The sequence below is a fragment of the Electrophorus electricus genome, chromosome 19, assembly GCF_013358815.1.
Source record: "Electrophorus electricus isolate fEleEle1 chromosome 19, fEleEle1.pri, whole genome shotgun sequence".
In the NCBI taxonomy this organism is placed as follows: domain Eukaryota; kingdom Metazoa; phylum Chordata; class Actinopteri; order Gymnotiformes; family Gymnotidae; genus Electrophorus; species Electrophorus electricus.
In genome coordinates, this window is record NC_049553.1 from 16,161,426 (window position 1) to 16,174,426 (window position 13,001).

Below are 13,001 nucleotides of genomic sequence, written 5' to 3' on the forward strand. Positions count from 1 at the left end.
CACTCTCCTCCGACTCACAAAGCGGGCAATGTTCTGGACCTGATCTTCACCCACACCACCACAACATCGGACATCGCAGTCACCCCCCTCCACCTCTTGAACCATCACTTTCTATCCTTCTCTCTCCCTTCTTTCTCTTTCCATCCAGTCCTCTCCAACATGTTCCTCCTTCTGTTGCAGTCTGCACTCCATAACTCCCTCTTCCCCTACTTCTATTATTTTGTACACCCTTCCTCACCCTGACTCTCTGTCTTCTCTCTTTGGATACAGTTACAAATTCTTTCATTTCTACACTCTCCTCATCAATGAATCTTCTGTGCTCTCTCTTCTCTAGACCCGCTAAGTCCTCCCAACCTGCCCCCTGGCTAACAGAAGCACTTTGCTGCCACAGGAGAGAACCAAGGACTGCAGAGAGGTGGTGGAGGAAATCTCACGTAGATTCAGACCTCAGATCATACAAGTCTCTTCTTTCCAAGTTCTCACTGGAAGTAACATCTGCAAAGTCATCCTACAACAGAGAGAAATTTGAATAATCATCTGAGCCACGCAAGCTCTTCACAATTTTTTCTTCTCTCCTTAATCTTCCCTCTCCCCCTCCTTCCTCATCTCTTACTCTGGAGGATTTTATCACCTTCTTTGAGGAGAAGGTTGCAGCAATCCACCAGTCCTTTTCCTCTGTTCCCACTCTTCCAACCAATGTGCATTCCCCAACATCCAACTCTCTGACTTCTTTTTCTCCTCTCTCCTCAGATGAAATTCTTCAACTCCTGACTTCCAGCAATCCAACAACATGTTCGCTGGATCCAATTCCTTCCACTCTATTCTGGACAATCGCAAGAGAGCTGCTTCTGTCATCATCAACAACTCCTTATCTTCTGGATACGTGCCAACTGCATTCAAAACCGCCAGGGTGGTACCAATCCTCAAGAAGGCCACACTTGATGGCTCCAACATTGCCAACTACAGACCGGTATCATTTCTCACTTTCCTCTCAAAAGCCCTCAAACGAGCAGTTTATAATCAATTGTCTCTTTTTCTCACCCAGAACCAGCTGCATGATCCCAATCAGTCTGCCCCCATAGCAGTGATGGAGAAACTTAATGTTGCTAAAGATAGCAAAATGTCATCTGTTTTGATGCTTCTAGACCTTTCAGACCTTTCAGCAGCTATAATCATAATATACATATATTGTACATACATTGTTAATATATTTTGTACATACATAGAATATATATATTTCTCTTTGTATATATATATTTCACATATATAGAATATCTATATTTCTCTATGCACCCCTGTTTTTTTTCCTGTTTGGACAGAGCACTCTCAACCATTTCACTGTGAGTTATACTGTGTATGACTATGTATGTGACAAATAAACCAAACTTGGTCTTCAATCTTCTGAAGTTCACATGCTACTCCACTGCTGTGCTCCCTTCATTGGCTCCCTGTAGCTGCACGCATCAGATTTAAAACCTTGATGCTTACCTACAAAGCCAAAAATGGACCAGCCCCTTCATACATGAGGTCAATGGTCAAAGCTCGTTCCATACCTTGAGTACTTCGTATTTCAAGTATGGCTCAGCTTGAAATACCTTGCTTCAGGTAGGATCTTAGATATTTTTCTTCAACTTATCAGATCAACTGCCCTCTGCCTTCCTCAGTGTCTGGATAACTGGGCATTGCCAACTACTGCACTTCATTAATTTATTACATTTAAAAAAATAACTAATTTTAAAAAATAAATATTTTTATACTATGCAAGAATTTCCACTGGTCCAATTATGGCAAATTTACCCATCTGTTCTTGCCATACACAGCTGTTAGTTTAATTTACTTAATATATTTGAATGTCTCATATTTTAACTTTGTTCTGACTTCCTTTTGTTGCTGGGGTATGTTCCTAAGGTTCTTCAGACAAATTACAAAAATGTATTTATTTTATTTAACTCAAAGTGAAAAGGATGCTGGCTTTAACAACTTTATTCACAGAACATATTAATGAGCAAGAAAGCACGTGTGCTGCACTTTACAAATACACATAATATATATAAACACACCATGCTGTGGACCAGATGAAATGTTGAGAAAGAGCAGATAATCTAAGAGTGCAGCATCAGAAACTACATGTGTAAAGAACTTAAATAACGCTTAAATTCTGCACTGTGGAATCAGTTTGGGAGATACTGCAGTAAACTCTCCCATCACCTTCTACTGAAGTTACAAGTTAAAAGTCTTGTTCACTTACAATATTGTAATACTCCCAAAACGATGCTATTACACTGTAATTCAAGAAATTAGACCTTGTATTGGAAAATTACATGTGTTCCGTAACAAAAGTTTAATGCGGAACACTTTAATCTGTTAAACAATACTTTTAAAAATTCATGGCTAAAATAAATGTAATTAAAGCTCCATACTGAAGTTCATAGCACGTATTTAACTGTGATTGCATCACCACCACATAACATTAAAATTGTGTTCAACAATGCCTTATAGGTAGGTCTGACACCTCAACAACGCTACTGAGCTGCAGGAGACAATAGTAGAGGGGCAGACCTTGTGTAGGTTGCCGCAGAGGTAGGGGTGAAGCTTGTGTAGGCTGCACCCCTACCTGAGTTGGATGGGCGGAGCTTGTGCAGACTGCAGCAGTCAGTCAGTCATGTACAGGACCAGCCTCCAAACACGGGTGAGCGGGGAGCAGGGCGATGGCGCCAGGCAGGTGCCCAGACGCCTGCTTCAGACAGCCAAAGACACGGTGAAAAACACCAGCAACACGTTGAGCAATGGGAGCTTTCAGTGCCATGTGAGATGTTAATAGATGAAATCATAAAACTTAAAACACAGATAAAATACATTAAAAAGTGTAGACAGAAAGTCCAGTAAAATCCAGAACCAGAGAGGGCTGTCACAGGAATGGACGGGTGCACACACTTTAGCAGACGCCTTTATACAACCGAAACTAGTCCCTCCGATGCTAACTGCTGGTGCATAGTGGACTTCAGACATCATCCTGACATCATTTCCTAGGAAAACCAAAGACTTGTAAGCTGTGTAATGAAGGAGGGTCCTTAGGCTCCTTTAAGAGAGGAGCTGTAGGCCTTGGGGAAGTATGTCCTAACAGCCATCCTAGAATCATCCAAAAAGATGCTCCAAACCATGCTGCCATTCCCAGAACAGACAGAAGGGGTCCTCAGTGTCCAAATGAGTAATCAAAAAAACGTACCCACAGAAAACCCAAGTTTAAAAAAGTAGCCATTTAAAATGTCCAACAGATGCAGAAGACTGAATCATACAGTAGAAACGGCTGAAGCGCAGGCTAGAGTCCCTGAGAACACTACACACACAAAGCTTGGGAGAACCTAAGAGAGAGATAGAGCGAGTATGTGATTCAGTGTACATTATTTATGAGTCATGAGAGTATGTGTAAGAACTTTCAGAAAACTGCTACACAATCTCATCAATACTTCCATAAATGTGAACAAACACATGACAATTTTCCCTGATCTTCAAGTAGGGGAGTGGGACTGAAACCTAGTGGTGTTTTAGGGAGAAAAGGGGACTGTGGAATTTCATGAGCTGGTATGGAAGTCAATTCACTAGTGGATGGTCTAAAGCAGAATTTAACTCTAACCCCACTCCTGGAGATCTAGCACCCTACAGAGTTTAGCTCCACCCCCACTCCTGGAGATCTAGCACCCTACAAAGTTTAGCTCCACCCCCGCTCCTGGAGCTCTACCACTCCAGTTTAGCTCCACCCCCGCTCCTGGAGATCTACCACCCCACAGAGTTTAGATCCAACCCCTGAATGGCTTATGCATTTCCTTTGTCGACAGTAAGCCACATAACTTCACCTGTCCTCTGAGACGCCATCCACTTCATCCACCTCATCTTCCTCCTCCAGATCCATATCCAGCTCATTGTCAAGGCAACTGCGGCCATAGTTACTGAGGATGCTGTACAGGGACCCAAATTTTACATACAGACACCGAACAAATCAAGCTCTGATCTCACATTCTGCTTCTACAACCTGCTGTGCACATGCTCACCTCACAGAGCGACAGGTGAAGAACACGATACGCTTCAGTTTCTTGTTGTAGAAGAAATAGTTAAAAGACCAGAGACTACCCTCCTCCCCAAACGGGTCTGAGTCCAGGTCTGGGTTATAGCTACACACACACACACACACACACACACACACACACACACACACACACACACACACACACACACGCACACACACACACCTTAAGTCAAGTGGTCAGTTGCTCAGCAGTGGCACTGCATCCAAGTGTAACTCACTGGCTCACGTATGTTTGTGCATGTGCGGACACACACCTGTAGATATCACAGCTCTGCAGGTTAATCTCCTGGTCAATGGCATTCCAAAGCTCTGGGCCCAGGGAGTTAAACTCCTCCCCTACAGCTGAGTACAAACTACTGTTCACAGCATTGGCCACCTGGGAGAGACAGAGAGCACAACACGCATGAGCATATTCTTCTCCCACAGTATCCTTCAACTCAATAGGGAAATTTCCACAATTTCCACCAGGTTGTAGAACGAGAGGAGGACCAGATAGACTCTAATGAACCAGACGAGCATGTTCTGGATGAAGTACTGACCCAATTGAGGCTGGGCTCACGGCTGAACTCATGAGCACGGGCGGCACTGAAGTCGTAGTCGGGGCGGAAAGACTCGTTCAGGGTGGTGATGAGGTAGAAAAGCGTCTTCCTGCAACACTTGTCACTCAGAGGGTTTTCTGCTTCATCTCCACTCTTCCCCAGACTAGAGGGTAAAAACACACACACAAACTGAGGCAGCTGTATGTGGGGTAGCTGTAGTGGGGTGCGTGTGTGCGTGGGGAAGCTGTAGTGGGGTGCGTGTGCGTGGGGAAGCTATAGTGGGGTGCGTGTGTGCGTGGGGTAGCGTGTGTGCGTGGGGTAGCTGTAGTGGGGTGCGTGTGTGCGTGGGGAAGCTGTAGTGGGGTGTGTCTCTCACAGGCCGGGGCTGGGGGCGCTGCTGCTCTGGGGGGGGGACAGGGCCTCCAGTACATGTGGCTCCCCCTCCTGACAGAACTGCTTAAACATGTGCTTATCATCACCTGCCATCTTACACGAGTAACTCTCAATCCTAGAGAGAGAGAGAGAGAGAGAGAGAGAGAGAGAGAGAGAGAGAGAGAAAAATGTGTGTGTTGGAACATATTTTGTGGGTAGACAAATTTTTTTTGACAATTTCCAAAATGACTGATGAATTTTTAAAGTGTAAAAAACATTTTCAGTTCTGGATTATTTTTATAAATGGCTATACAGCAATTTGACAAATGACTGACACACCATCAGCCCATTTCCTGCACAGTGAGGCTCGACATTATAGTCAGCTATAGGATGTTCCTCCATACTTTATTGCTCAGGGTGTGTGAAGTCTTACATACTGTCAACAATCTACACACACACACACTACTTTATATAATCTACACAAAAAAATAAAAGATTGTGTTAAACAGGGTTTGTCCGTTGAAGACAACAGAGATCACACTCCAGTGTTCAGTCAGCTGAGCAGTCAGTTACGTCTGAGCACAGAGCCAATGAAACATCGCACCACTTGCAAATAAGCAGGCGGCATTTACCACTAGAGCTTCCTGTAAAGAGAAACAAGTGCAAAATTTCTGCTGTGGTTTGGTGCGTGAGCTGGATGCTTTTACAGGGCCTGGGGTGTTAATCTGCTGCGTTATCTGAAACACATATGAAATAACACATACACAGGGAGGCAGGAGAGAGAGAGTGAGTGTTTGTGTGTGTGTGTGTGTGTGTGTCTTCTAGAAATTATATAAGAGTGTAACAGTAGAGCTTGCACCAGGTCCTGAGAGAGAGAGAGAGAGAGAGAGAGAGAGAGAGAGACTATGTAGTAGTTTTTACATCCATTCTTTGCAAACAATTCATTTCTACTGCAGGATAAAGACTTCAGTCCAGCTATTCACCTGCACATGCAGGCTTGTATATGTTTCTGGAAATGCTGGGTACTAGCCCCATGTCTCAGGGTCATTAGAGAGCTGTGCTCAAACTTAGCAAACCAGCTACAGCACGACCTTGACCTTCATACTGAACACAGCTCTGTGTGTGAATACACACACGTTATATGACACTACAGTCTACATCACAGCACAAGCCTGGGGTATCAATAACATATCTGTTACATGAGCCCAGACCCCCCTACACAAACAGACCACTTAACCACAACTATTAATGGAAGCAAGTAAAGGAAAGACATTTTTGTGAAAGCAACAGTAAAGAGCATTAGGGTAATTTTTCCATTTTTGCACCTTTTCATATCCAACACCACAAGTCGAGAGAGTTTCTCTCTGGATTGAACTTGCACATGTCCCCACAGAGGTATGAGTATGGCAGGGGTGCATGTTGACACACAGCCTGAGTGAACGTTTGTAGGCTTACTAGATAGCCTATAGTGTTCTAGCACCCATGATCCATCTCAGCTAATTAAGTAAGCCTTCACAGAGAGAATTAGCTCAGTCAGAACAAGTGAAACATTAAACTGGGCAGGACTGCCTGTCTCTGTGGCAAACCAAGCCACACACGCACCCCAATTTGTTCAAAGTTTACATTCTGTATGCATCGTGTGTCAGTACTGAAAATGTAATAATTTTGTAAACAGCTATAACGGCATTTTTAAATACGCAAACATACATAGAGCAAGTGGAGAGGGAGCGAGAAAGACTAAGAAAATGCCCTCGGTAATGTGCACATAACTTCATAGTGGGGTGCATAGTACTATGTTTATTCAGTCACTCGGCGTTTGATGTTCAAGAAAAAGGCACAACAGAAGAAACAAACATCTACCTGCCGAGGATGTGCGAGTCTCCAGTTTCGACACACAGCTGGGAACTGAGCGCTTCAAAACTCGAATTTTCCAAAAGCTTCATTGCTGAACGTGAAGGCAATAAAGTGAGAGTACTTACGATCGCAGGCAGTCGTTATTAATGCATTTCCACTCACATACACCTAACTACAGACAGTAGCTAGCTGAACTAAGAGGGCTAACATTAACAAATGGAAACGTTACCCTAGCGGAGATATCTAGCCCGCTATCACCGCTACATCACTAGCTAAGCAGAGTTAGCTAACGCTAACGTGCCTGTGAGCTATTCGAGTATTCATAGCATTTTCATTACGACTGTGTCATAAATGTAAAATTTAAATGTAATATATGTAACCTAGCTAGCTACTGTTAATTTACCGTAAATGTTTAACAATGTTACAAACATAACCTACACAGTGTAAGTATAACCTCCACCTATCTATACTACACATCTATGCTTAGTTTCCTAGCTAGGCTAGCTAACGACTAGATAACGTTAGCTAGCCAGCGCGAGGGTGGGGTGCCATGGCAACTAGCTTTGCTAGGATAGCCTATGTTACAGCACGGGTGGGTTAACCTATAGATTACCGTCCGTTAGCCGTTGTCGTGTGATTTATTTAACTCTCATGTTTTGAAGGCTCGTTCATTGTTTTAGCTATCTAACTTTTAAGAAGCTAGCTAACTAGCTGGCCTTTTCTTTCTAAACCAGGACGTTGTTTTAGTTGGAGGGGGAGGTGAAATGGCTAATGGCTAAAACAGAAACATTTATCCAGCTAGCTAGCTGACTAACATTGTCAAAATTGACAAATTTAGAAACAGTATCCAAGTTATTGCACCTACCTCAGAGTCTGCAAACAGAATAAAGAAAACCAACTGAGTGGTATCAAGCTAATAAAATCATCTGGTACGTTGGACTTATGCCGTCTTGGTAAACGTAGCCTACTTGCCAAATTGCAGCAGCCAAAATCGATGTTGCAATGCAAGTTAAAATTCAGTGTTTTCCCAGTCTAGACGGCCGCAACGGACATATGCTGCACGTGTTTATTTTTATACAAAAACCGTTTTTCCCAGCTAAATGCGACATAAAACCCAGCGATCGTATTGGGCTCCCCCACGACTTCGCCTGCACCATCCCTTGTTTGTTTGAGCGATGTAGTAACTAGTTAGGTTGGGTTAGCCACGCTTCGTAATTATAACAGCCTGGCTTTACTATGTTCTTCCATCCAAGCGTAACGTTACTAGCTAAATAAACAGTTTCGAGTCTTGTAATCTTATTTTTTATGTCTTGGCTCCGTTTCGGATAAGGAAGTCCGCGACCGTCTGAAAAATCTGATAATACCAATTGACCCGCCTCTAAACTAGTGAAAATAAACACGTAGTCACTGAACACACCTACTATGAGGGAGATAAGTGTATGAGTGACGGAGAGTAGGAGATGAGTGTCTGTGTATATGAATGTAGGAGATGAGTGTATGTGTCTGTGTGTATATGAATTTAGGAGATATGTGTATGTGTGTGTATATATATTAATGTATGAGATGAGTGTATGTGCGTGTATAAATTTAGGAGATGAGTTTATGTGTATGTATATATGAATTTAGGAGATGAGTGTATGTGTGTGTATATATTAATGTAGGAGATGAGTGTATGTGTGTGTATATGAATGTAGGAGATGCATGTATGTGTGTGTGTATGAATGTAGGAGAGTAGGAGATGAGTGTATGTGTGTGTATATATTAATTTAGGAGATGAGTGTATGTGTCTGTGTGTATATGAATTTAGGAGATGAGTGTATGTGTATGTGTGTGTATATATTAATGTAGGAGATCAGTGTATGTGTGTGTATATGAATGGAGGAGATGAGTGTATGTGTGTATATGAATGTAGGAGATGCATGCATGTGTGTGTGTATGAATGTAGGAGAGTAGGAGATGAGTGTATGTGTGTGTATATGAATGTAGGAGAGTAGGAGATTGTGTGTGTGTGTGTGTGTGTGTGTATGAATGTAGGAGAGTAGAAGATGAGTGTATGTGTGTGTATATGAATGTAGGAGAGTAGGAGATGAGTGTGTGTAGGAGAGTAGGAGATGAGTGTATGTGTGTGTATATGAATGTAGGAGATGAGTGTATATGTTTTTGTTTATGAATGTAGGAGCGTTGGAGATGAGTGTGTGTGTGTGTGTGTAGGAGAGTAGAAGATGAGTATGTGTGTGTGTACATGAATGTAGGAGAGTAGGAGTTGTGTGTGTGTGTGTGTGTGTGTGTGTGTGTGTGTGTGTGTGTATGAATGTAGGAGAGTAGAAGATGAGTATGTGTAGGAGAGTAGAAGATGAGTGTGTGTAGGAGAGTAGGAGATGAGTGTATGTGTGTGTATATGAATGTAGGAGATGAGTGTATGTGTTTGTGTTTATGAATGTAGGAGAGTAGGAGATGAGTGTGTGTGTGTGTGTGTGTGTGTGTGTAGGAGAGTAGAAGATGAGTGTATGTGTGTGTGTATATGAATGGAGGAGAGTAGGAGATGAGTGTATGTGTATATAAATGTAGGAGATGAGTGTATGTGTGTGTATATGAATGTAGGAGAGTAGGAGATGAGTGTGTGTGTGTGTGTGCGTGTGTGTGTGTAGGAGAGTAGGAGATGAGTGTATGAGTGAAGTGTATGTGTGTATGAATGTAGGAGAGTAGGAGATGAGTGTATGTGTATATGAATGTAGGACATGAGTGTATGTATGTGTGTATATGAATTTAGGAGATGGTGTATGTGTGTGTGTATATGAATGTAGGAGAGTAGGAGATGAGTATGTGTGTGTGTATGAATGTAGGAAAGTAGGAGATGAGTGTGTGTGTGTGTGTGCGTGTGTGTGTGTGTGTAGGAGAGTAGGAGATGAGTGTATGAGTGAAGGAGAGTAGGAGATGAGTGTATGAGTGAAGGAGAGTAGGAGATGAGTGTATTTGTGTTTATGAATGTAGGAGATGAATGTAGGAGAGTAAGCGAACAACATAGATGGTTCAGCGAGGGCATTTGCAAGTGAACGGTGTATAAATGTCAGTACAACTTGGATTTCTTTCTAAAAAACAGTAAGATTAAAAAACAAAACCTTAAAACTGCAGCTATTTTAGTAAGAAATATTGTTTTAATGCATGTTACTTTAAGCTGGTTAGCAGCCTAGCTGTAGTAGTGTTTGGCAATTGGTAAATTGGTAATTTGGACGGATCGCTGTCGAGCCCAACTGCCTTTCATTTTGGTCTCGCTGTTTTCCTTAAACGCAGCTGTGTTGTATGTTTTGCTACTCAGTCCTGGGGGGGGGGGGGGGGGGGGGATTCTGTTATGATATTAACGTCAGTGTAGACCCTGCATGTGAAATATCACTGTTTACTGTTGTAAACTTGTGAAGGCTGTGGTTTAATTCACAGAAAAACAACTGCTTAAAAAAACTAGAACCTACACGTAAGGTTAGTAAATAAAGCAACACACTTCTACGGGACTGTCTGTCATTGTAAAGCAGTATGGTAAAAAGTATAGATAATTTACATTTTTTATTTCATCAAAGAAAATCTCTAACAAGTTGTATCTTACAATTACCTATGTTGGCATAGCAACGATTAATCACTTCCTGTTAGTATGACATTAAGTAGTTTAGCATGTTCATATTTTGTGTACTAACTCGCCAAACCCATACTATTAATATTACTATATACCTTATAGTATTAGTGTGTAGTACACAATTGGGACACAGCCAATGAGTTTAGGAGTATAGGAGTGTATGATTGTAGGAGATGTATGTGATGGAGCTAACCTCCACTACAGTGTGGTCATATGGACTCTGTATTAGAGATGCATGTATGTGTGCATGTAAATTAACACAGGAATTTTTTGATGTGATTTATTTAGTGATGTGTTTAGCATGGAAAAAAAGTGTTATTTAGTAAGGACCTGCAGGGGAAGAGAAATGTATTGTAAGTAGGTGAGAGTCAACACTGTTCTTTAATATGTTATTAGAGTTTGATGTTTGTCTGGCTAGGAAAATTTGTATATTTTAACTAAGTCGGTAAAACAAAAGTAGATTAAACCATAGTCTGTGTTGAAGGGGACTTTTATGGGGAATTTTCCTGCCCAAAGACAGGAAGTGACATCACCTAATTTCCTGTTTTTCCCTGTATAAACTGCTGAGGGAAAATTCAAGAGGGGTGTTTTTGAAGTTGATTGATATGGGAGAATTTATGACTGCTGGAATTTTTTTTGTAAATACTAAATGTTCTCTTTTTGAATATATTGTTTGCTTTTTGATTTGATATGGATTTCTTTTGCACTAGGACACTGGGAGCCAATAAACACCTTTTCTTTTGTATCCCACTTGGAGTTTACCTATGTGTATTTACCGCCGGACCATTACAGTGTAGATGTGTTTGTGTGATTAAACTTCCTATCACATTTGATTGGCCAGTGGTGCACGGCATTTAAACCGTATAGCAAAACACCCTGCACACTTCATAAGAACAGTGCGCAAGAACAAACCCCCACGGCAGTATGGATGAAGTTATAAGAAACGTTATTTTGACTTGTCATTATTAAACTAAACGTTGGAGTGTGTGATTAATGCAAACACACCGGGACGCTCCCTGACAGAGGCGGGGTGTGTATGAGAAATGCAAGCACAGCCTTCAACGTCGGAGGCGCAGCGGTACGGCTGGTCGAAGTGAAAGCAGTCCTTCTTCCTGCTGGCCTCCTGGCGCCTCGCATAAAAACTACAACAATGAAACTACACATTTTATGTAAGTGTCCATAACAAAGCGTCGCCGAACATTTTACAGCATTTCTGCCACTTGTAGTCCGTTGGATCGAAGGGTCGAAAAGACAGTATATCTGAAGTTATATCGGTGTAATGTCGCTAAGTTCAGGCGGGTGGACACACGTACCTCCGCCGTGCCCGTCCTCAGCTGTCCACGGCTATGAGGCGTCTCAGAGCGGATGCAGTACTGTTTTGATGTCGGTGAAGGTCTCCGTAAGTCACTCCGGTATGCGGCCTCTGTGTGTGCCGGCGGCCCGGGGCGAGTGTGTGCGGCTTCAGCTCAGCATGGACCCGGGGAAGGCAGGGGAATTCCGCCTGGCGCTGAGACACGCCGGAGCAGCTGCTGCTGGAAGCGTGGTAACATGAAATGTCACTTTCTATGGCATTGTTGTAGAGCACAAAACATATTGTCAAAATGTCAACACTTCATATTTTATTGTAATAACTAACAGTTTTTCTCTAGTCAAACTAGCGGTCACGTGGTGTTTTTATTATCGTCTACGTTACCAAGACGAAACTAAAAGTTACTCGCGTGTTAAGTGTAGAGAGTTTATCTAAGAGTAGGGAGTTAACCTGAAGTTTAGAGAGTATATCTAAGAGTAGGGAGTTAACCTGAAGTTCAGAGAGTTTATCTAAGAGTAGGGAATTAACCTGAAGTTTAGAGAGTTTATCTAAGAGTAGGGAGTTAAGTGTTGTGCGTTGCCTTGCGTTGCCTTGTCCACTTTCCCATCCAGACCTCGTAATTAATCATGGTAATTAACTAGGGTTCAAGCCTTAACAGTGATGTGACTGTAGCTAATATACTCTTACTGGACGATTTTGACACAAAGCTATTACGACCAAATTGCATTGTTAAGTTGGTCGTACTATCGCCGAATTGAATTGATAGTTGTTAATGGTCTGTAGTATTGGCACCAACAGAAAGGGACAGGTTTTGTGGCTGACACCAAAGAGCGGAATTCCCATTTGTTATAGTATAACTGAATCTTTGAGTGTAGCCATATACACGACTGTTCATTACATGTATCCCCACAGACAGTTTGTTAAAGTTGATTTACTTTTCCAACGCTAACAGTGATCTTTGACATTCTAACCCATGGTTTACAGAGATAAACAAGATATAAGTGAGCTCAATGCTTACGAACAGGTCGCGGTAGTCAACCTGTACTAAAGACTGCTGCTGTTTGTATTCCAACTCAAACATAAGTTCGTGTAAGCTATTAATATTAACTCTAACCCTAAAAGTGTAGTAAGCTGTTAATTTTCTCCATTAATTCCTTATATGTAACTTCCATGTGTTTTACATACCCAAATCTTTATTATTCAGTAACAAATCTTATT

At 42.1% G+C, this 13,001-nt stretch overlaps 2 protein-coding genes across 5 annotated transcripts in view; one reads left to right on the forward strand and one right to left on the reverse strand.

Annotated features, from left to right (window-relative positions):
• Positions 1-1,965: 1,965 nt before the first annotated feature.
• On the reverse strand, positions 1,966-11,854 carry maf1b (MAF1 homolog, negative regulator of RNA polymerase III b). 2 transcript variants are annotated; one of them, XM_027028249.2, is made up of 8 exons: positions 7,715-8,221; positions 6,856-6,940; positions 5,000-5,131; positions 4,624-4,786; positions 4,339-4,460; positions 4,050-4,169; positions 3,855-3,956; positions 1,966-3,362 (listed from the first exon to the last, which is right to left on the reverse strand). In XM_027028249.2, exons 2-8 carry the CDS (start codon positions 6,936-6,938, stop codon positions 3,338-3,340), a joined length of 747 nt encoding a protein of 248 aa, XP_026884050.1. In that variant the 5' UTR covers positions 6,939-6,940; positions 7,715-8,221; the 3' UTR covers positions 1,966-3,337. The 2 variants fall into 2 exon arrangements, with proteins under 2 accessions (XP_026884050.1, XP_026884051.1); XM_027028250.2 differs by lacking the exons at positions 6,856-6,940; positions 7,715-8,221 and adding an exon at positions 11,788-11,854.
• The window catches only part of shrprbck1r (sharpin and rbck1 related), an 11,441-nt gene continuing 9,979 nt past the window's right edge, over positions 11,540-13,001 (forward strand). For all 3 annotated transcript variants that reach the window (XM_035519851.1, XM_035519853.1, XM_035519852.1), the window contains exon 1: positions 11,540-12,017. In XM_035519851.1, the coding sequence (XP_035375744.1) occupies positions 11,754-12,017 (264 nt within the window). In that variant the 5' untranslated portion in view covers positions 11,540-11,753. The remainder of the gene's footprint in view (positions 12,018-13,001) is intronic.